The sequence below is a fragment of the Saimiri boliviensis genome, chromosome 1 (assembly GCF_048565385.1).
Source record: "Saimiri boliviensis isolate mSaiBol1 chromosome 1, mSaiBol1.pri, whole genome shotgun sequence".
Taxonomy (NCBI): domain Eukaryota; kingdom Metazoa; phylum Chordata; class Mammalia; order Primates; family Cebidae; genus Saimiri; species Saimiri boliviensis.
Window position 1 is genome coordinate 182,745,459 of NC_133449.1, and position 24,775 is coordinate 182,770,233.

Here is a 24,775-nt window from a genome sequence, read left to right on the forward strand (position 1 = left end):
CCCTTGTAGCTTGCTGAGAGCATATGACAAAGAGATGGTGGAGCAGAAAGGTAAAAACTGCTTGGGTCCCCTGCTTGCTTGTCTACTTCTAGGTACCACATAGCCAAATCTAACTCTAAATGATACAGTATGAGTACCTCTCATCCCAGAAATTTCATTTAAAATAATTTATTGTGTGAATCACTCACACATGCAAAGGGAAAAATAAAATGATGCTCCCTGTAGCCACAAAATTACGTATGTCTAATATTAGTATATACTAATATAGTAAAATTCAATCATAAAATTATTATTTAGATGTGATTTATAGACAAGAAAATATGTCCACAATATAATACGAATGAACAAAGCAGCTTACAAAAACTATGCATGGTATAACCTACAAATTTATATTGAATTTAAAGAAACAACAATGTATCTGGAAAGATACAAACCAAAATGGCAGGACTATGAATGATTTATTTTCTCTTCACTCATCTATTTCCCAGTTTTTCGCACAGATGAAAAAAAAAAAAACCTTCTCTATGAAGAATAATTTTAGGTAATTAAAAAATATATACAAGAAATGCAATTTTACTTTTAGTTATTTTAAAAAGTACAATTAAATTATTACTGACTATAATCACCCTGTTGTGCTATCAAACACTAGATCTTATTCATTCTTTCTATTTTTTCTATCCATTAACTGTCCCCATTTTCCCACTATCCCCACCCTTCCCAGCCTCTGATAACCATTATTCTACTCTCTGCACTCCATGAATATAATTGAATTGTTGTAACACAAAGAATAAATGCTTGAGGTGATGGATACTCATTTATCCTGATGTGATTATTAGATATTGTATGCCTGTATCAAAATATTCCATACACTTCATAAATACATACATCCACTATGTACCAACAAAAACTACAGCTTTGAAATTCAAAAAAATCCATAAATATATATATATACAACAAATTTATTTTTTTTTTTTTTAAAGTAGCCTAGGTGTTCTGATAAACAGAGTAGCACAGTTGAGAAGGGAAGGGCACAGGGTGTTTCCTTACTTCCACAGTCTGTATTTCATTCCTACTCTTTAGTACAGACTGAGCCCTGAAGAACATCAACAGTGGTTTACTTATCCTTCAGTCTTTGGTGTGCCTGGTGCTTAGAAATGAAGGAGAGAAGGAAGGGGGAAAAAATGGAAGAGAGACAAAAGGAGGAAGAGAACCAAAGGAGGAAGAAAAAAAATGGAGGGCAGGAAGGGGCAGTGAGGAAAGAAAGGAAAAAGGTGAAGCAAGACAGGCACAGCAATTGGGAGGGAACGGACACAAGCAGGCAGCCTTGGGACACAGAGTATTCAAGACAGTTTGAGTTATGCATCTTTTCATCTTAGGAACAAGATCAAGATTCTAAATTAGAGAACTATCTGGAGACTTGTGCAGGCTGAAAGGTGGGGACAAGGAAATTTGAAGTGTCTAGAGATTGTTGATATTGCAGATGAAATTAACACCCTGGAGAAAGAGAAACACCAGTGTTGCTGGTGTAACTTCAGACTGTGCATGAGATGAGGCCAAAGGCAAAGTGGAAGAGAGGGAACAGGACGACCTTAGAGGCTGTGATTTCACTTCCAAACACAGCCATGAAATTTGGAAAATGCAATGGGATATCGCTTTAACGTCTACAAGAGATAAAGGATGACACATCTTATAAGATTTTCGTATAAGAAATATGTGAAGAGGCCGGGGCGCGGTGGCTCAAGCCTGTAATCCCAGCACTTTGGGAGGCCGAGGCGGGTGGATCACGAGGTCAAGAGATCGAGACCATCCCGGTCAACATAGTGAAACCCCGTCTCTACTAAAAATACAAAAAATTAGCTGGGCATGGTGGCACATGCCTGTAATCCCAGCTACTCAGGAGGCTGAGACAGGAGAATTGCCTGAACCCAGGAGGTGGAGGCTGCGGTGAGCCGAGATCGTGCCATTGCACTCCAGCCTGGGTAACAAGAGCGAAACTCCGTCTCAAAAAAAAAAAAAAAAAAAAAAAAAAGAAATATGTGAAGAGAATACATAATTGTGTCAATTATCATGATAATTAGAATAAAAATATTTACATATCTCAATGACCAAAGATATGCACAAAAAATTAATCAGTCAGGGTAGCCAACTGGATTGAGAGTTGTAATCTACTTTGAAACCAGTACTAGGAAATAATATGTCTTACACTGAAGGAATATAGGGTACACAGTCTGGAATAGACAGTAGGTTCAGTACGCTCCATCAAGGTAGTAGTTAAGGACCATGTTCTCTGATCTGTAAAAACTTAAGAAATATTATGTAGCAGAAAGAAAGAAAGAACAAAAGGGAGAAAGAGAGAGAGAAAGAAAGAAAAAGAGAGAGAGTGAAAGAAAGAAAGAGAAAGAAAGGAAGAAAGGAAAAAAGAAAAAAAAGAAAGAAACCCTGTCCCTTGCTACTACGATAGGGCTGGATCTCAAGGATGTTATGGTAAGTGAAATAAGCCAGTCACGAAAGGGCAAATACTGTCTGATTTCACTTATATGAAGTATTGAAAGTAGTCAAAATCACAAAAACATGAAGTAGAAAAGTGGTTGCCAAAGGCTGGAGGAGGGTAGGGGTAGTTAGTGTTTAATGAGTCTAGAGTTTCTGTTTTGCAAGACAAAAATGTTGCAGAGATATGTTGCACAACAATGTGACTATACTTAATACTTCTGAATGGTCCACTTAAAAATTGTTAAAATAGTAATTTTAATGTTATGTGTTTTTACTGTAATAAAAATAAATATCAAGAAATTCAATGAATTGAAGAGACTATCAAAATGAGATTTAAAATTAATCCAAACAATACGAAATGACACTTAGAAGGTCACTATCTTTCAAACTTGTGAAGCTTTTCAATTAAGTACAGAAATGTGAGAGAGAATCAAAATCTATAGTGTTCATATTTTTAGTTTTAAGAAGACATTTATAATATTAAGAGAATGTGGTCTGTAAAGTAAAAGATCAGCCTTCTAATTTTATTCTTTAATTGTGTACTGGAATAATTGATTTTAAAATGTTATTTTAAAGTTGAATCTTACTAACACAATTTTTTTTTTGAGACAGAGTCTTGCTCTTATCGCCTTCCAAAGCACTGGGATTACAGGCATGAGCTACCACGTACGGCCTACATTTTAACATTTAAGAGTACATAAGATTTCACCTTATTTGTAAATTGGGATTATTAGATTTACAAAAATTATTTAAGTATATGGAAAGGTTTGTCACCCTGGAAGCTGAATTTCTTAAAATGAAAATCAAATCTATTAAACGTACAAATTCCACTTTTTTTTTTCTTTGAGATGGAGTTTCACTCTTGTTACCCAGGCTGGAGTGCAATGGCATGATCTCAGCTCACCGCAACTTCCGCCTCCTGGGTTCAGGCAATTCTCCTGCCTCAGCCTCCTGAGTAGCTGGGATTACAGGCACGTGCCACCATGCCCAGCTAATGTTTTTTTGTATTTTTAGTAGAGACGGCATTTCACCATGTTGACCAGGATGGTCTTGATCTCTTGACCTCGTGATCCACCCGCCTCGGCCTCCCAAAGTGCTGGGATTACAGGCTTGAGCCACTGCACCCGGCCAAATGCCATTTTTAAAACTTGAAGGTGCTTAAGTTTATAAAACATTAGTCAAAGTCTTCTTGCTTGTTAAATTTGTTAGTCTGGTGAATGAAACATCTGTAAGCTGAATTTTGTTTAAGAAGCAACGTTTTTTGGATTTATAAGTACAGTATATCAAATGCTAATTATTAAAAACAAAGTAAACCTCTGAATAGGCTTTTATATATTGCATACACATGTGTGCACATATGCACCCACCCACACATACAGAGGCACACAAACTTCACATTTAACAAACACTAAAGAGCAGTTAGCATATTTGGGTGATCTGGTTTATTGTACCAAAAATTCATTGCCTTTGTAGTTTGAGGTAAAAATCAAAAAAGTATTTTTGATATAAAAATAATTTCACATTTAAACTTGATTGCATTTCCATTTTTAAAAAGCTACATGTGCTACAAAGCTATAATAAGAAAAGTCGGCAGCCTTTTTCATTTCAGGGACATTCTTCTGCTGAGAGAAAAGCAAAAGACAATACATTTTATATGACTAGAAAGGAAGACTTGATCATATTAATTATCTCTAATCATAGTAGTCATAAGCACATGGATATAAGTAATTGGATCATGATGTACAGTTTAGCAAGTTGGTTTGATATTCATGATAAAGAATTGCCATGAGAATTACTTTAAACTTCATGAAAGTCTAATGGCTTAATATTTATTCAACTTTGGAGCTATAGAGGAATAATTTTTATCATCTAATTGAAATTCAAACATCACAAATACTACTAAAATCAAGGCCAGAACATCACTTTCAGTTAGTAATACTGTATGTGCAAGTCTTTTGCATTTTTTAAGTCACTTTAATATATCTTACCAGATCCTAACAGCAACCATACCTGATTAATAGGCATTAGAACCCATCTTACAGATTAAGAAGTGAGGTTTACAGACATCAAGGATGCTGTGGCCCAAGGATGTTATACATGCAGGGTAGCTTTGGGATTTGAACCTAGGTCTAATTAATCTGTTTTCTCTATTCTACATTAAGAATCCGAACTGAACTTTTTTTTCTTGGAGGCTAGAAGGGAGAATTAATAAATAAAACAGTTTTCCTTGGAAAACTATACACTGGCCATGTGCACTCCACTTAGGATGCTCATATTTGCATTTATAGTCAAATGATGGGTATATTGAAAGCAGAGAATAGTATCCAGCGATTTCTCAACCATAAATGTTTAAACTAATCATATGTCTTGCTTCCCTATCTCTCTAACATAACTATAGTTCCTATATATGCATTAGGATTACTGTATATAACAAAAAAGTGTTGGCTAACTCTAAGCCGTCTGATGAAGAACCATAGAAATCTCTAGAATACATAAATATTTATTATAAAAAATGGTACATGTTAATGACAATATATTAGAATATGCTTGGATCAATATTTATTTAGGTACAAGAACCTGAGATTTAAATCAACAGCAATTTTATAAGAGGTAAGTTATGTGGCATTAAAAAACACACACTATATACACATACACAATGCAAGCACATACATACAAACATACACATGTATACACACACACATGTATTACAACTGTTTCATTCCTCTGGATATTTCTCCATTTCATTTCTCTGAGCATTTCTTTATTAAGATTATGTATTAGGTGGAGCATACCTAATGTAAAAACCCAAAATTCAAAAATGCTCCAAAATCTGAAACTATTTGAGCACTGACATGAAGCCACGAGTGGAATTTTCCACTCCTGAGCTCATGTCATAGTCAAAGCAGAGTCAAAATCTTGTTCTGTATACAAAATTATTTAAAATGTTATATAAAATTACCTTTAAGCTGTATGTATAAGATGTATATAAAATATAAATTAATTTTATATTTAGACTTCAGTTCTATCCCCAGAATACCTCATATGGATGTGAAAATATTCCTAAACCCGAAAAAGAACAAAATCTGAAACACTCTGGTCCCAAGGATTTTAGATACTCAAACTGTACTTAAAATTCTCCAAATTATTATGACCAAGAACCCAAAAGCAAATGCAATGAAAACAAAGATAAATAGATGGGACTTAATTAAACTAAAAAGCTTCCACACAGCACAAGAAATAATCACCAAAGTAAACAGATAACCCACAAAGTGGGTTGGGAGAAAAATCTTCACAATCTACACATCTGACAAAGGGCTAATATTCAGAATCTACAAGAAACTCAAAAAGCAAGAAAAAAAACAAACAATCCCATCAAAAAGTGGGCTAAGGACATGCATAGACAATTCTCAAAAGAAGATAAACAAATGGACAACAAACAAATGAAAAAAATGCTTGACAGCACTAATGATCAGGGAAACACAAATCAAAACCATAATGTGATACCACCTTGCTCCTGCATGAATTGCCATAATCAAAAAATTCAAAAATAATAGATGTCAGTGTGGATGTGGTGAAAATGGAACACTTCTACACTGTTGGCGCGAATGTAAACCAGTACAACCACTATGGAAAACAGTGTGGAGATTCCTTAAAGAATTAAAAGCAGATCTACCATTTGATCTGGCAATCCCACCTCTGGGTATCTACCCAAAGGAACAGAAGTCATTATATGAAAAATATACTTGCACATGCATGTTTATAGCAACACAATTCGCAATTGCAAAAAATATGGAACCAGCCCAAATGCTCATCAATCAACAAGAAAATGTGACAGATACATACCTACATACATACACACATAGATACATACATACATACATACATACCATGGAATGCCACTCACCCATAAAAAGGAACTAAATAATGATATTTGCAGCAACCTGGATGGAATTGGGGACCATTATTCTAAGTGAAGTGCCTCACTTATAAGTGAGAATATACAATGTTTGGAAGCAAACCTTGTATATTCTCACTTATAAGTGGGAGCTAAGCCACGAGGATGCAAAGGCATACAAATGATACAATAGGCTTTGGGGACTTAGGGGAAAAGGGTAGGAGGTGGGTGAGAGATAAAAGACTAGACATTGGGTACATTACGCAGGTGAAGGGTGCACCAAAATCTCGGAATTCACTGGTAAAGAACTTATTCATGTAACCAAACACTACCTGTTCCTTAAAAAACAACTGAAATAAAAGAAAAACCTCCAAATTAAAAATCATGAAACACATGTAAATTCTCAACACAGATAAGGCAAGAATATTAATTTTGAAGGAGGAACAAATTTAGAGTTTAATTAAAGTTATAAACAGCGCAAAACCACACCAAGGAATCACAGATTTCTTCCTGTCCTAGTAATATTTTAATTTAAAAATTTCCACTCCTTTCTTTTTTTCTAACCAGATTCTAAGAAAAGGCTTCTAACCACACTGCTGTCCACACTCTCTCCTGTGGTGTTTTCTGCCTGGTGACATGCACTGGTATTCCAGAGAGACAGCCCTGTTAGTCTGCTCTGTGGACCAGCAGCTTCCACACAACCTGAGGGTTCAGTAGAAATGCATACCTTTGGGCCCCACTCTGGACCCATGGAATCAGAATCTGCATTTTAACAGCCTCCCCAAAAGTTTTGTGTGCTCATTCCAGTCAGAAGCAGAGCCAGTCTCTTCTTCATGCTCTATACACAAAAAAAGTAGGGCTTTTTCTCCAAGAATCTGCACAGCTGACAGGATGAAGAGCCATTCAGTGACTACCTGCTGCTTCTAATACACATAAACATGAAATAAGAGCCTCGTCCTGGGACAGTTTCCATGTGAATTTACATGAAGGACTATCTCCAGGATGCTCTGGCCATCAGTGTATTAACATGAAACTTAAAATCTTCAGTATGTTTCTAAGCTACTGTCCTTTTCCCTAGAACCTTAACAGTACAGAGAATCCAGAAGCACCTGACTAGGCTGCCTTGCTAAATTTCCCAAAAGTGAAAAACCGCAGCAGTTACAACGATCCTGAATATCCACCAACAATGCCGGTAAGGTCAGTGATCAGTCCTCTGGTTGATGTAGGCAGAATCACGACATGTGTGAGACCTATTTACTTAATTTCTCTAAAGTTTTTTGTTTTCAAGAACCTTTTAAAAATCCAATTTCAAAAGAAACAAAAATTTTTTATTGATTTTAGTCACCTTAAGAGAGATATAATTGAACAGAGAATAGAGAATTTTCTTGACATTTCGTTTCAAGGCAAAATTATTTAATACAGATATGTTTTTTAAATCTTTGAAGTCATGTAATGAGATGCAGCTGAGAATATCTTGACAACATGTGACATGGACAGGAGCTGGATAATCCTTGGTTCAGAGACTACTCTGCCAATTTCATTTCTTTCATTTAGGTAAAGTATCTCATTCTCTGTTCAGAATAAATACCTGCATCATCCTCCACTACCCACCACCAATTGATCAGACAAAAAAGTTACTTAATTTCGCAGTCTCATTTTTCTCATCTTTAACATGGGTATAATTATGTAGGCCTCATAATGTTCCGGAAATTTTATAAGATAATGTATGTACCTGGTACATAGTAAGCACAAAATAAAGTTAACTATGACTTTGTTGCAAAACTCTTTGATGGCAGAAAGTATGTGTGGCTCATATGTGTATGTGTGTGTGTGTGTGTGTGTGTGTGTGTGTGTGTGTGTATAATCTTTAGAGTCTAGCCTACTGGTTTTTACATTGTAGGTCAATCAATGCATGTTTTATTCAATTGAATTGAACCCACTGTGTCGAGTCTCATTTTTCCTATGAAAGAGGAAATTACTATGATAAAGGAACAATGACTTCCTTTGTGTGTACAAGTAGAATAGAAGCCTGCTTTTATCCCAAAACAAGTTAAACTAAGTTGCATGGTCCTACCATTGTTCTGGTGACATCTGCAAGCTGTCCTATGGCTCTGAGAAGGGCACAATTCCATAGACTCCCTCACAAGGTGAGCCTGGCTCCTGGAGGCCACTCAGCTCTCCTTCCTCAACCACAGCTGACTTTGAACTGGCAGCCCACTCTCCAGCAAAGTCTCTGGAGCCTAGAGAAGATGACTCGTTTTGTTTAAAGAGACAGGGTCTCCCTGTGTTGCCCATGCTGGTCTCAGACTCCTGGGCTCAACAGATCCTCCCGCCTTGGCCTCCCAAAGTGCTGGGAACTCAGGCATGAGCCGCCATGCCCGCCCCTGAGAAGATGACTCTTTAGCATTCATATCCCTGACAATTTTCTAATGAAGAGCTACTTTTAATATTTGTGAAGTGTTCTGATCTCTGGAAGTGGAAGGGGTGGGTGAGGGGAAGATAAGAACCAAAAGGACACGTCATTAACATGTGATAGTTAGGACAGCCAGCCAGATCCCCACAGGAGACGTCAGAAAGCCATGGAAAGAGGGTGGGGCAGCTGGCAGTTCCATGTCAAGCCTCCAGAATGACTGTCTACAGTGGGATCGATCATGGAGGAGCCGGTCGGTGGAGCAGGATGAAACCGAGGTGGGGAGGGAAGGGAGGACGGGACCTGCTCTCCTGTAACTACTACTTCAGTACATAAAAGAAACTTGTTTAAATACAGGTATTTGCATTAAATCATCCTTGCTCGCCTTCTAGGTAAATGCCCAAGAATTAAGTTAAAACGATGACTGATTTCTGTGTTTAATTTATTTGGATAACTGGAAACAGTTAAAAAGGGTGACTGTGTTATCTGCCTGGCAGCAAAACTTGGTAGAAAAAGAAACTATGAAAACACAACCAAAAATAATGTATTATTTCTTCCTTTTCTATCGGCAAGGGTGGCTCACTTGTGCCAGCTGTGAAAAGTACAAAAAAAGTCACTGGGAATCACCCCCAAGAACAAGGAAGCATAGCACTTGTTGGGGGTGGGTGAAATAATGAAATCAAGACATCAGAGTGGAAAGACAAAATATTTTAGAGACCAGAGACCAACAGCTCCCAGGCCAGGGAGACTAGAGAATAAGCTGATTAAATACATTAGCATATCTAAAGGAAAAAATGTTGCAGTGTCAGGGGCAGTTGGTCAGCCAAGAGGCCTAGAAAAAGGAGAATTTTCGAGGCAAATGCTAGAGGTGTTCAATTCAAGCAGTTTGGGAGACACTTTGCAAGTTGTCCAGCAGGAGAGAAAATCTTATTTTTACCCACGTAATTTCATGCATGACAGTGCTAATGGAATGGCCTAACTTTCTAAGAATGGCTGCACTACTGAGTTAAAAAACAGAGGCATTGAATTATGCGGCTGATGCCAGGAAACACCGAAGCTGTCTCTCTAACTGAGCTTGCTTGGATCTACGCTCCCACACCAGCTTGCCGGTAAAATCTAGCATCTCACTTGCCAGGCCTTCAAGAACAGAAGGTATGGCCAGAAGGCAGGCACAAGCACCTTTCCAGGTTTTGTATGACGTAGGAAAATAGCATCCTGGCTTCATGGATGACTTAGGAAAACAGTATCCTGGCTTCAAATTCTATGACCTGAGTTAATAGAAATGTGTGCTGGGAGACAGAAGTACTCTCTTGATGTGTTGATGATTGTGCTTGTAAGGTTGAACCCAGGTAAGGGCATCAAGATAATGTCCCCAAGGCCTCTGGGAAGTGGCCGGGCCTCCCCAGTCCCCACCTCTGTGTGCACTCCATTCTGCTTTCTCTTGAAAATGTCCCATCAGTCTGGGCCGCTGAGATCTGCTCATGATTATTCTCTAAGATGTTTGATTATAAACATGTAATTTTTCTTATTCAGTGTGATTATTAATCAAAGACATGCAAACTGAGAAAAAATTAGCAAAAGGAAAATTGGCCCAGGGTATAAGGAAAAAGGCATTCTCATTTGCTGCTGGTGGGCATTTAAATTGGAAACACACCAAAGTATTAAAATATGTACACTTCTAATCCAGTGATTCTACCACTAGGAATTTATATTTACTTAACAAAGGATATGAATAATTATTTAACCACAATGATGTTCTTTAGAGTAGTTCACAACAGGTAAAACTTGGAAATTGTGTGAATATTCAACAGGTGAGATTGGTTAAACAAATATTTATAATGTAATAATATACTGATATTTGCAATATGTTACTGACAAGGGCAGATATTAACAATGTATTTTTATCTTCTTCTTTGTGCTTAGTTACATATTCTAATTTTTCTTTCTATGAACAGGTATTATTAAATATAGCCCTGATTCTGAATCCAAGCTAAGGAGCTGCCCCTGTCTCCATACAGGATAGAATCCAGGGGTTGGAAGGAACATGAGACAGGTGCTATTCCAAGTCCTCTCACTGAGACAGCAAAGGAGCCTCAAAGAGGTATAAACGGTTTCTGCGAGGCCACCCAGCCAAGTGATGGTAGAACCAGTGATATCACTGGGCTCTCCAGATTCTTAAGCTGAGATCTATCCAGTCATTCCTGGTGCCTCCAAATTACAGCAGAACCTTGACTCCATGCTACTCAGCATCAGTGTCTCAATTCAGAAAGCAGAGGTGTCCCTCTAGCTGTACGTTGAGCCAGAATACTTGAATAAAATAGTTTTTAATGATCGCTCTTCTAAGTGACCTTTACACAATAGTAAGAAATCTCAATTGCAAACTGCGTCTCACATGCATCGCATATTCTGGGATTCTCTGAAGCCTGTTGTAAGATACCAAACTTCTCTCAAGACATCTCAGAATGAATTGGTGAAGTGGGGAGGGGAGAGAGGAGGGAAAATGACAATGAAAAGAAATTCTATTTTGTGACCCAGACTTACTGTCATTTTTTAATGTGAAAACTCCTCTACATTTAATAAGCCTCATCATTCTATGCACTAGAAAAGAATATGCTGGCCTCTGGAAAGTTGACCTGGGTCAGCTGTAGGAAAGATAGGTCTCTGTTCTTTTCTGTGACCCAAGTCCAATGAGTCCTGACCAATTTCCAATGAGACATTTATTGAAGAATTGTAATTTACATCATCACATCCGGCCTTGAATCATCTTTCTGCAGCTGTTTCCTCCTCAAGCAACATTCATTTGGAGACTTTGGATGGGACACAAGGACACAGTTAATGCTTCCTTCATTACACAAGCCAAGGAAAAGCAGCAACCAGAGGGAAAGGGAATTCCAAGACACCCATTTCCCCAGGTCTCCGTCTCAGCAACCATTAACAGAAGCAAACCAGCACTGGGAAAAACAGGCAAATCTCAAGGAGGTGAAAGTCTCACTTACGGACACACATTTCCCCGCTTTCATAAAATCCAGGGCAACACTGAGACTTGCGCCTATACATAGTCTTCTCCCCATGTCGATAGGCTGTCCGATAACTTATTCTGTAGAGAAGGAAAGATCACATTGTTAGTTTTTTTGACTGACAATTTAATTAGAAAGAATTTACTCCAATAAAAATGAGCTATTATGTATAATAAAGGTCTGAAAAGCAAAGTATTTCAAACTAATTACGAAGAAATATGCAATACATGTCTAGACCAATATAATGCTAACTCATCAATTTGCTAAGAATATATTAAGATTCTCTATTGAAGCCAATCTGTGCTTTATTTCAAGGAGTCAGTAGTTTCATGATTTCCCCCTCTCACTTAACTTGAGATATGGTGAAAAGTATTGATTAATTCATATATGATACCCATCTAAGCATCATTCACTTATGTATGTTTTAAAGGAAGAATTCAGAGAATTCCCTTAAAAACCTTGGGGCAGTCTCATCCCACCATAACATGGAAGGCTAACAGATGAAAGACCAACTAAAGCACCATTTATTCACTGATTCACTTAGAAAGCATGTTTATTGAGCACCTACTACATCCTGGGCACTGTTCTAGATATTGAGAAAAGAGCAGGGAACAAAACAGTAGAAATCCCTTGCTCTCAAGGAACTTATGTTTTACTGGGGAAGGCAGATCTGGCTGAATTTGTTAAAGTAAGGACATGAACTAAAGAAATAATAAGACATTTATGGCAGGTAATGATTACATGCTGTGAAGAAAAATAAGGCCTGAGTCAGGGCATAGAATGTAACAGGAGGGAATGCTAGTTTAGACAGAGTGGCCAAGGCCAGCTTGTATGAAGAAATGACACTGAGCATAGCATCATCTTGTGCAGTAAAAATCAGCAGATGCTGCACTCAACGCGTAACTCATATACTATAAATGTTAGTATACTACTAATAAAATTAGGGTATCAGAGTTTCCTTCTATATTAACATTAATACTTAATTATATTTTAGTTTTGTTTCTGTGTTCACATTTATAGGAAAAAATATGTCTTGTTTTACTTAACGGTCACATTTAAGTTGTCCTAAATTGAGTCAGATGTTCAATTGGAAACATACGCTCAGATATGAATTTCTTGACATCTGCTGGTGTCCATATGTAATGTCCAGATCCAGTGTCTCCCCCCGTTAAGCACAACACAGAAGCTAGAAGAATTCTTGTTAACAAATGATGGTAAACAGCAGACACTTTCTGTGCAGTTAGGCTGTAAGCTCCTCCAGAGCGTGGACTACCTTTCTACTTTTCTATATCCCCTGTGATTTGGCACAAAGATAAGATAGCAGCAAGCCCTCAATGCCTATTCACTGAATGAAAGGATGCGCTTTCTGCTGTCATTATTATCTCTGTTTCAGAATCTATTCCCAGTTAGCCAAACTCATGAATATGTCCAAGCTTCTATTACCTGTGTCGTGTGCATTTAAACCAGTTTAGAATGTCAGTGCAGCTCGTGTAGTAAATTTGATCAAAGGGATGTGGGTATGACTCTTGCACAGTCACCGAATAGCTGAAAAGAAATGGAAAAATTAAAAATCAATATTTCTCTTTTTTAAATTAATAATATGCTATGTGCTAAAAAAATTTGTAGGCGAAATTGTCTCCATTTGCAACTCCATAGTGACTTCTAACAGAGATTTTCCGTGTTTTTATGGGTTTTTATTTAAACTAGAACCCCAAAAGAGCCAATTTTAACAATATAGTTAAAAGACGAGGGTTCATGGTGTAAATTTCAAAGGAAATTCTCTTTTACTATTCACTATAAACCCTAAGAGTCCCAAATTTAAAAACATCACTCTATATTTTTCTGCATTTAATTCCCTCCTCTTATCCCAGGGCTCTAGGGGTAACAAAGTTCTTTCACAGGCAGTTATTATTCGAAAGTCTGCATGAAAATAATAAGGCTACTCAGCAAAGAGACAATTCAAGTAAAGTAAAAGAGTACATTTTACTACTGATTCTGAAAATATCAGAAAGAACACATTTTTCTCTAGTTGGAACTTGGAATAATTTGCTTTCAGGCAGTGGAAGACTATAAAGCATACAACAACTAAATAAACACCGTCAAGCAGTCTTTAAACCTGGCTCTAAACATATGGCTGAGACAATTAGCCTAAAATAATCATACCGACAGCTTGCTACTACTTAAATAGTTTGTTTTCCAATACATTTTCACTAACAGCTTCTGGTTAGAGTAAAAACATACAAGCCTATGGACCTAAGAATGTGAGTGGAAAACATCCACGAAATATGAAGAATACTCAATGTTCAATTCCATACTTCATCATTTTAAACAGTCTATTACTTGCTTTCCTTCTCTGAAAGGTTTTTATGAAATTAATTCACGCTACCAAACAAAATGGGCGATAATCACCAATTCACTTGCTGCAAATCAACAGCCCAAGTTAACTAATAGGAAGAAAGGAAGTTAAAATATCAGCATGAAGAATTCAGGTTAGACAGAACCTTCTGATTTTAAAAGTGGTTCTAGCCACACAAACAGCGAGTTTTCTTTCTGCAGCTGGTCTCTGGCAATCATTATGTATCAGGCTTCAATAGGACAGCCATGAAGTAATCACACTACTCATAGTTTTCTGTATTTCATTCTTTGGGATATTAAAATTTATTTTTAGGTAAATTTAGAGACCCTCCATAAATGTTGGGCAAATGAAACAGGCCCTATTGAAAAAGCACTGGATTAGAAGAAGGCAGGGTTATAATTCTGTACTGACACTGAGAAACTGGAAGATGTTCAGCAGATAACCTCACTTCCCTGGGTCCTTAGAACACATTTTAAAATATAAAGAGTCAGAGATGGTGTTGAAGATCCCCTCTAATTTAGCATCCTGAATTTCTAACATATGTTTTAGATAACTGTTTCTTTCTATCTCCAACAGATGTTACCCATTGCTACCTGCAAAAATAAGTTCAGATGAGGATAGAGTGTACAAATGCCTGCATGCTGTGATGTAACTCCTTTCGGGTAAAGCAAGAGGCCCCAGCTAAAATATTAAAGTTCTTGGAATGCCTTATCACATTAAACTGTCAGTATTTTCTTCAGACCCCTAGCAGTGTCCTGAGGTTCTAAGGCTTCCTTCCCAATATTTCTTCCTCCTGTGAAATTAAATAATTCAAATTTAAAGCTGTTGAGCCTTGAGAGGAATATAACTATATGGTGAGTCATGCAGCAGGCAGCTGCAACTTTTCTTTCCTAAAAATGATTAGAAATAATCAAATGGCATCAGAAATAAGACCCCCTCAGATCATTAGCCTTCCTCATGAAACGTTAAAGCAATCTTCCTTGAAAGGTAGCAAACTAGAATCAATCAAATCGCTGTAACATATGTACTGGCTGTGTATGGAAATGTCTAACCTTTTAAACTTTTCTGTTTAAAAGGTTATATAGGTGAAACTTTAACTTCCCCACTTGGGAACACTGACCCCATTCCTTTGAATTCTGTGTTTTCCGTATGGCCATCCTCAAATTTTGTGGCTGAATAAACTCAATACTTAATCATATTTTCTGACTCGCATTGTTTAAATTTGACATTTTCTATCCAGCTTCTTGTAAATAGCTGAATCTTAAGCCCTATAGCATTATATCTCTGTTCCATTTCTAGTGGAGAACAAAGTGAATGAATGTACTCTGTGCATACAACTGGAGTACCGGTACAGTCCTGCATCCCCTATGAGCATAATAAAGCAACTTCCCAAACGTGCTATAAGAACGAAAAAGAAACCACTCTAGCAGAGCGCGGTGGTTCACGCCTGTAAACCCAGCACTTTGGGAGGCCAAGGTGGGCGGATTACGAGGTCAAGAGAGCAAGACCATCCTGGCCAACATGGTGAAACCCGACTCTACTAAAAATACAAAAATTAGCTGGACACGGTGGCGCGTGCCTGTAGTCCCAACTACTCGGGAGGCTGAGGCAGGAGAGTTGCTTGAACCTGGGAGGTGGAGTTTGCGGTGAGCTGAGATCGAGCCACTGCACTCCAGCCTGGCGCCTGGCGACAGAGTGAGACTCTGTCTCCAAAAAACAAAAAACTAAAAACCAGAAACCACTCTAAATTAATTAATGACAGTTGAGAGAAAAAAATTATTTTGCCAGTGTCTACAGTACTAATTTAGCTGAACCAAATTCGTTTGTTAGAACTAGACCTGATACAAAGTTTCCAGAAAATTTCGAAGACCATGTTATGATGTTCAAGTCTGTATTCTTTGAAGTACAAAAGTTATCATCAACAAATGCATCCTGGCCAGTTCTATTTGATGTGGATGGAAGAACCAATTCCATAAGCAAACATGAAATATCTTTTCACTGATTTCTAGCAACCCAAAAGAGTTTTTAAATGAGAGGAAATGTTGGAGTACATGAATTCCTCTTCTTGTCATTTGCTGCTCACCAATAGCTCTTCTATTAAAAGGGCAATCAAAGTATTTAGGACTCCGATTCAACAAACATTTATTGAGCAACTTCTATGCAATTCCTGCCCTCAAGGAGCTCTCAACCTAATGAGAGGCTAATGGTTAAATACTGAATGTAATACAATATGGTTTTCCGTGGAGAAATATGTATAGTTGGAGGGAAATCGGAGTATAAAAGTCATTATGTTTGGAGGATTTCTCCTCAATCTTGACTTTACTCATTAAAATTATTTTGACACTCAAACCCAATACAGAACTGACTGCATATAAATTATTTTCAGCTATATTAAACTACAGTTCAACTAATTTAACTATATTAAAATATAGTTCAACTAATTTAACTATATTAAAACTATAGTTAAATTACTGTATCAGCTTAAGTGGAAGCTTCAGTTTCTGACCCATGATAATTTCCTGCCTAATTATCATTGGTTAGAAACGGAAGCTCCCACTTAAGCTTATAGGAGAAAGGTACTAAGTCTTTCAACGTGAATTTCTTTTCTGTTGTTTCTTACCCATTATTTTTCTTTCTATACAGTTTTTTCCTTTTTTTTTCATTAGTAAAGTTATTATACTCACACTATGAAATTTAGAAAACACATTTTTTAAAAAGAGAGCAAGAGAGAGAATTCCATAGCTCTCACATAATCACCAATAGCATGCAGCTGTGCTGCTTTAAAGTTTCCAGGAGACTTTAGTTTTTAGTTGAGGGTATTTTTAAATTCTTATAATAATCATGCCATGCACATACTTCTGAAACATTCTTTTTTTAACTTGAATGTATCATAAGCACATTTATTTCCATGTTAGTATGTAGTCTTCAAATTATGACTGCCAAATACTCTGTAAGTGACTACACCTAATTTGCTCAATAGCCACCAATCATTAGGTAATTAAGCTGTCACTCTTCAAGGGGCCCATTTTCTGGAAGTGATATGTTTGAGTCATGAAGGGAAGTGTCTTCAAGAATGGGCCCACCTTCTCTGGTCTTTTTCACTGCCACTTTGGCCAGTGCTTAGGCTGCTGCTGGAACGTAACTAGCTCCTCTGCTAACACTCCATACCTCCACGTTCACCAGCAGCTGCTCCTGAAGTCACAGAGCATGAGGACACCTCCTCTATTGTCTGGTCCAATCCCACCTTCATTAACAAGAAGCACTGAGCTTCCAGATAGAGTCAGCAATAACACCAAGACCTTCAGACAGTGGCCTGCCCCATCCTCTCTCAAACATCACTATAGAACATTCAAAGCTTCTCAAACAGACAAGCAGTGGGAAACTGGAATTTTAAAAAATCGATCCCAATTCTGCACAACTTTCAGCATTCAGAGGCAAAACTCTACTTCCTGTTTGTTTGTTTAATCTTCTCAAACATACTGAAAACATATCATCACCGTGATTTTAATCTATTAAGTATTGTCTGGGGAGAAACCCCAGCAAGATTTAATTTAAGGTCAAAGAACCGGGGAGTCGGGGAGGAGATGGAGAATAAGGAGAGGAAGCCATTATCACTTGGGCACTTTCCAAAGTGGTTAATTACATTTTACCTGCCTAAATTATCTTGTTACTTTAATCAGATATGGTAATAATCTTCATTTCTTATCTCTGCTCACTTCAGGACGGCTGATTCAATTACTCTCACTTCTGTGTTAGTAATTGAAGGTTTGGGCAAAGAGTGGTTTCTCTTCACTTGTGCCTTTTTTTAGAAGAAACCCCACTGAATGGAAAAGCTCAAATTCACAGAAAACAGAGAGAAGGTTAGGAGAAGAAACAGATGATTTCTAGAGATATTCATTTTCCAAAAAGACACTGTACAGAGTTCCTATAATCATGAACACCTCTTGGGTATTTTTAATTATTTTTTTTCATTTTATGTACAATTTCTTAGAATTACAATTGCTGCATTAAAACGAGACACATCTCTATTTCAAAATAAATATTCAGCTATCAATTGGCATGCAGCTAGAAGGCATTGATGGAAGTATTTTTGCTTAGTGCTTCTCAAACTTGAATATAGAGGCAAATCTCCCTGGGATCTTTTTAAAATGCAGATTTTGATTTAGTAGCTCTGGGGTGGGACCTGAGAGTCTGCATTTCTAACAAGTTCATGACTCAGCTCTGCAAACCACACAAGCCATGGGATACAGGTGATTTTTAGCATGAGAAGAGCTGAATATGAGCCCTACTACCAGAATTATGTCCTTGGAGCTCATCTTTCTCTCCCCATTTCAGTTCAAGCCCATTTCCATTTTTGAAAATACTAGAAGAACCTGTTACCTGTGCCTTTATTTGATCATTTTAAGGTGTCTTCTACATCTATCCCCATTCTTACCAAAACAATTCTACTTTCTTTTACCTTTCTTCTAGGAATCATTATTTAGCCTTTCAACAGAAAATTTATCAATAAAAATATTACAGCTATCAACCCTCCTTCCTAGTAGTACATTTTTTAAAATGGAAAATTTTGTCATCACTTTCCTATTTGTTCACATTCAATTTCCCTCTCCCTTAGTGAGCATTTTAGAGTTTATGCTAATCACTTGTACAGTTGTGGGGTTCTATTAGGTTTAGAGATTAATGTGCCCCTTGTTTGACTGTCTTTCGCACTCTCCATGCCCCCCACATTGATGTGCATATTTAGTCATTTCATTTCCTATCAGAAGATGAACTCACTCATTCAACAATTATTTATTGAGCACATGCAACATGCAAGGCCGTGTTGTAGACAGTGGGAATTATCAGTGGTGCAAAACAATGCAATTAGGCATTGGTAGCTCTGGTCAACTGCTGACCCAGGAAGCAAAGCAAAATGTGTACTTCTAAGTGTATAAATGGGTGCTGGATTATTTGAAGCCTTGAAGTTGTTCTCACTCTCTCTCTCTCTTTTTTTTTTTTTTTTTTTTTTGAGACAGGGTCACTCTGTCACTCAGGCTGGAGTACAGTGGCACTAGCCCAGGCTGGAGTACAGTGGCACATTCTCAGTTCACCACAGCCTCCACCTCCTGAGTTCAAGTGATTCTTGTGCCTCAGCCTCCCAAGTAGCTGGGATTGCAGACAGGTGCCATCACGCTTGGTTTTTTATATTTTTAGAAGAGATGGGTGTTTGCCATGTTGGCCAGGCTGATCTCAAACTCCTGGCTTCAAGTGATCTGCCTGCCTTCGCCTCCCAAGGTGCTGGGATTATAGGCATGAGTCACGGCACCCGGCCTTTTTTTTTCTCTTACAGCCTTTCCCTCAGAGAGTTCATCTGTTCACATCTCACATCTCATCATGCTGGATATTCCCAAATCTATATTTCCAAATAATTCCAGGCCCATATTTTGAATTGATTTTATAAATACAACATGGCAAATCCACACTCACCCCTTCCCTTTCAAATCAAATCTCTTTATTTTATTTTATTTTTCCGCATGCGCAATAACACCTGGATTACTTTACACAACAAGTTCTAAATCCCAGTCTTCCCTCCTCCTTCACTTCCTCAGTCAATGTATTGTCAAGATCTGTTGTTAATTCTTATGTCACAGCATCTACAAACTTGACTTTTCCTCCCATCCCAAATCTACCATCCCTCCAAGAAGTGCAACCACCAATGGTCTCTTCCTTTTCTAAATCTGACATGTACCCATTCATGTACCCACTGAATCATTTTTATGACTTTAATAAATATTTGTTAGCTAGGCGCGGTGGCTCACGCCTGTAATCCCAACACTTTGGGAGGCCAAGGCGGGTGGATCACGAGATCAAGAGATCGAGACCATCCTGATCAACATGGTGCAACCCCGTCTCTCTCTACTAAAAATACAAAAATCAGCTGGGCATGGTGGCGCGTGCCTGTAATTCCAGCTACTCAGGAGGCCGAGGCAGGAGAATTGCCTGAACCCAGGAGGCGGAGGTTGCGGTGAGCCGAGATCGCGCCATTGCACTCCAGCCTGGGTAACAAGAGCGAAAACTCCATCTCAAAAAAATAAATAAATAAATAAATATTTATTATATATTTTCGGTATGAAATGTTTTGTCTGAGGTGCTGTAAATACTATAAAGATGACTAATAGGAAGTCCTTCTGCTTAAATATTATATAATGGGGCTGGGTGCAGTGGCTCACACCTGTAATCCCAGCACTCTGGGAGGCTGAGGTGGGCGGATCACAAGGTCAAGAGATCAAAACCATCCTGGCCAACATGATGAAACCCTATCTCCACTAAAAAGACAAAAACTAGTTGGGTGTGGTGTTATGTGCCTGTAGTCCCAGCTACTCAGGAGGCTGAGGCAGGAGAACTGCTTGAACCTAGGAGGCAGAGGTTGCAGTGAGCCGAGATTTCCACCACTGAACTCCAGCTTGGTGACAGAGCAAGACTCCGTCTAAAAAAAAAAAAAAATCTGTATAATGTAATTAATACCACAAATATGTAGAACTTCATTACATACATATATTCTCTCTACAGCTTAAAGTTTGGTAATAATGACTCCATTGACTAATCAGGTAATTATATTTTAATTACCCTGCTTGTAACACTGCCAATGTAGGCAGGGACAAGCCCTCACCAAAAATAATGCTGAGTGAGAAACCAGCGTGTCCCCAGAATAATACCACTGCTGTGCTTGAAAGGCTTTGGGCTTTGTGCGTCCTAACAGTGGGGGACAAAGGTGATTAGAATGTGTACTCTGTGGTTTGCTCATCATGATGCTGAAAATCAAGAGTTTGATGTAATTGTACTTACAGCTATTAAAAGTACATATTACCCTCCAGTACTTAACATTTTCTCTTTGTTTAAACACTTGCATTTATGGTTTTTGGATGAAGATAATTTCTGGGAAATTCAAGTAGCACATTAGAGCAGAGCCAACCAGACTTGATTGTACTGCAATATCGCTAGATGGGTTGGACTAATTTTGTGTCCCCAAAGGGACTATATGGACCCTGAGGATGACCTATTGTTTTGTGCTTCCTACTGCAAATTGCCCATATCTGGACATTATATCATCTCCCTTCACATAATCTTACCCTCCTCCAACACAGTACAAACTCTGCTCTGGTTGTGCACAGCTCTCGGTGATCTGTATGGCACTGATTTCAAACTGCCGCCCCTTCCCAGATTCCCTCCTGACCATTGTAATCCACTCATCTTATTCAGTTCTTCAAGAGCATCTCAGGGGACACTACCTCTATGCAGCCTTGCTAGTTTACCCCAAAATCAGATCTCCCTTTTCAAGCCATCTACAGCACACTTCTTTTAAATCCCTTATTTCAATATTTTAGTACATTATCCCGTGCTGCTTTCCACTTCTCACTCATGGGTTCCCATGCATAAGTACAGCTCCCCAGAATTAATGCAAATTCAAAGCAGAGACAAGACCGTAGGAAGATCTTTTAATTGAGCTATTAATGTTTTCCCTGAATCTTACAATTGCACCTGCATTCGAATCAGATAAATCAAGATTTTTTTCACATAATATATATGCTATAAGACCAAGGTGACTAACACTACCTAATTTATTAGCTATGACTAATAGAGGTAGCGTAATTTCACAAGCTCTTCTCAAATTCTATTTTTATACATCTGACTGATAATTACAGTATATAAGGGAACTTTTCAGCAATTCTTTGTCAGGCTACTTTCAGAACTATTACCTTTCCCAGTGGCTACACACATTAGGGTCTTCGAGATTCAGAGGTGATGATGTCCCAATCCAGTGGCATAACAATAAACAAATAAAGCTCAGGCATGAGTTCAAAGAAATAACCATTTTTTTTTCTGAAGAACAACCTACGAGAAAAAAAATCCAAATTAGAAATGCGTTGAAGTGACTCACACAGAATTCTTTTCAGTACAGCAGCCACCAGGTACCAGTTGGCACTGGGGCTGAAATGTGCATAACAAACCATGTATTTCAATAGCTCGGTCACCAAATTAAACGGACAGAGAGAGGGGTGTTTCTTATGTTGTGCAGGGTGGCCACTATTTTGTAAATTACTAAAATATGCAAATCATCAGCAATTGCTCCGAGAACAAAAGCCCTTCTCATCCATGCCAGCCAATATTAAAGAAATCTACCAGAACAATTCAGAGAAACACAGGCCTCTACATTCTTTCACCGGGCATATTTCCCTTCTGAAGAGGAGGTTACACAGAGATAGCTGGCCTCATTTGTCCTGGAGAATAAATGATGAAACAGAAGCTCCACTGAATCAAGAGAGAGGTAACTCCGGCTCAAACTGAGATTCATTCAACAAGTCATTCAATGTGAACTGAATGCCTGCTCCATCCTAGGCACCCCATGCAAAGGCTGGATATAAAATACAGAACCAGTCCCTATCTCTACCCATTAAGATGCCTATAATTTAGTAGTCATAGATTTCTTAAACACTGTGCTTCAGTTTCTCCATCTGCTGAACAGAAATGAAACCAACCATCTCACAGGGGTTTCTAAAAACTAGATTATACATAGAAAAATATACATAAAGTGGTTTGCAGGTCAATATTAGAGAAAATGAACCTAAAGACCATAAAGACAACATATTTGGAAGCTTGGAAAATAGATAAGCTGGCAAAAAAGATAGAAGTGGGCGAATGTTCCAGGCAGAGTGTGAGGGAGGGCCAGGTGCATTTAGGGAGTTCACGTTAATTTGTGACAAGAGAAAGGGAACAGCTGGAGAAAGAGACAGAGGGTGAGTCACCATGGGTTTCATAAGCCATTGTGCGGTAGGGAACTTCAACCAAGGGATAACACGGAGCTATTAAAGGATGCAGAGTGGCATTAGAAGAATGACTCTAACTGCGAGCGGAGGCTCTTGGAGGAAGGTCAGGTAAGACAGGACTATGGACAGATCAAGGCACAAGGGGTTGCAGGGAGTGGAGTGGCTCTGGGAGATTTTTAGGAAGCGGAATAAACAGGACTTGGAAATTGAACGTGGGAGTAAGGAAGGGAAGGTGCTTCTGATTTAGCCCCTTGTGGGGACTGTTAGCCCCTCACTGAGATGGGACTCATAGAAGCCCTCCTCTGGGGAGAGGAAGCTTTGAGTTCAGTTTTAGATATGTCAACTTGGAGGTTCCTCTGAGATATCAAGCAAAGCCACCTACAGGCATTTATTGAACACGTACAATGTGCCAGGCCCGGGTGTGTAACACCTGTAATGGTTTGCACCTGAGAACCACACCCACTCCTATACCGTCTGGAACTTAGAAAGAAGGACAAGTTCAATTGTCATACTATGTCATCTAATCATTATAAAAATGGATACAAAATTAGAAATCACTGACCCATTTCTTAATTACAAACGAAGTAAGCACTAATCTGCTTGTTGGTAAACCAGTGAAACTAGTAACAACGGGCCGAATTACTTGAGCAAAGCAGTGATTTTCTGGGTGGGAGCTGGCATTTTAAGAAGTTATACTCACCTTCCATACCAAGAAGTTTTTCATATTTGGGAACCAAATGTATTGAATAATAACTTTATAGTTTGAAAAGGTAAATTTATCTTAAAACAATAGTAACAGCAAAAAAGTTAACATTAGGAAATAGTTTACCATTCAAATTCAGAAGGACAGATCAAATGAGAAAATATTAAATTCTTAAAAATCAAGATTGTTTAGGAGGACAAGTACTTTAAGTATACTATGACAAGTTATCTATCACTGACTGATAAAGGCTAAAACAAAAGAAAATGTTTGACTTGGAATAAGGAAAATAGTCATGAATTTGTAGTACAATTAAAAAGCATTGTGTAAGCCATTAAAGAAGCTGTAAAATCTTAAAAAGGGTATTTCAATGGCCACTAAATAATTCCAATGGACAAAGCATAAATAGCCAAAATTAACTTATAGATTAAATAGAATTACTGGCATTTCTCACATGCTAATGATCACGAAGTTGTAAAATCTGAAGCTTAACATTTTATAAAGAAGCTGTTTCATTTAACAGGGCTGAATTAAAATGATGATGATGATAATAATAATAAACAATAACAGCTAACATCCTCTGACCGATACTGTGTGCCAGACATAGCATTGAGCCAATTATGTGAATTATCATGTAATCCTTACAGCAACTTAACCACGAAGTAGTAGTTTTTATTGTCACTGTTTTATAGTTGAAGCCATGTCATAAACACCTATTGTTTTCCTCACCCATCAGAAAAATCTTTAATATATTTGTTGTAACAAATAAGCATGGCAAATATCTTCTTGTCTCATTGCTTTACATGAGGAGAAGTATTTCCTTTCAATGATGTGTGAAATGTGTTTAGCTTTCATTCTTTCCTCAAAGACATGAAGGCTGGTAAGCAGTAATCTGCCATCTACTCATAAACAATTACCCGAAATTGGAAAGTTTATTTCCTGAGTCATCTCAGACTCAAACTACCCATTTACCAATTAGAAATGTTTAGTCTGTAAAGTTAGAAATTGCCACAAGCCATGAATCAAAGTCCAAGAAAAAGAAAGAGGTTGTGAGTTTTCTTTTCATGTAAAAATGTAGACACTAATCTTCTGGTTTCTTTCCC

The 24,775-nt window shown here is 37.9% G+C and overlaps 1 protein-coding gene across 4 annotated transcripts in view; it reads right to left on the bottom strand.

Moving 5' to 3' along the window:
• Positions 1-24,775, bottom strand: part of MEGF10 (multiple EGF like domains 10) — a 172,470-nt gene that overhangs the window by 109,385 nt on the left and 38,310 nt on the right. For all 4 annotated transcript variants that reach the window (XM_010339202.3, XM_074381937.1, XM_074381945.1 and 1 more), the window contains exons 2-4: positions 21,905-22,040; positions 13,256-13,357; positions 11,792-11,892 (exon numbers count right to left, since the gene is read on the bottom strand). In XM_010339202.3, coding sequence (XP_010337504.1) covers positions 11,792-11,892; positions 13,256-13,357; positions 21,905-22,020 — 319 coding nt within the window. In that variant the 5' untranslated portion in view covers positions 22,021-22,040. The remainder of the gene's footprint in view (positions 1-11,791; positions 11,893-13,255; positions 13,358-21,904; positions 22,041-24,775) is intronic.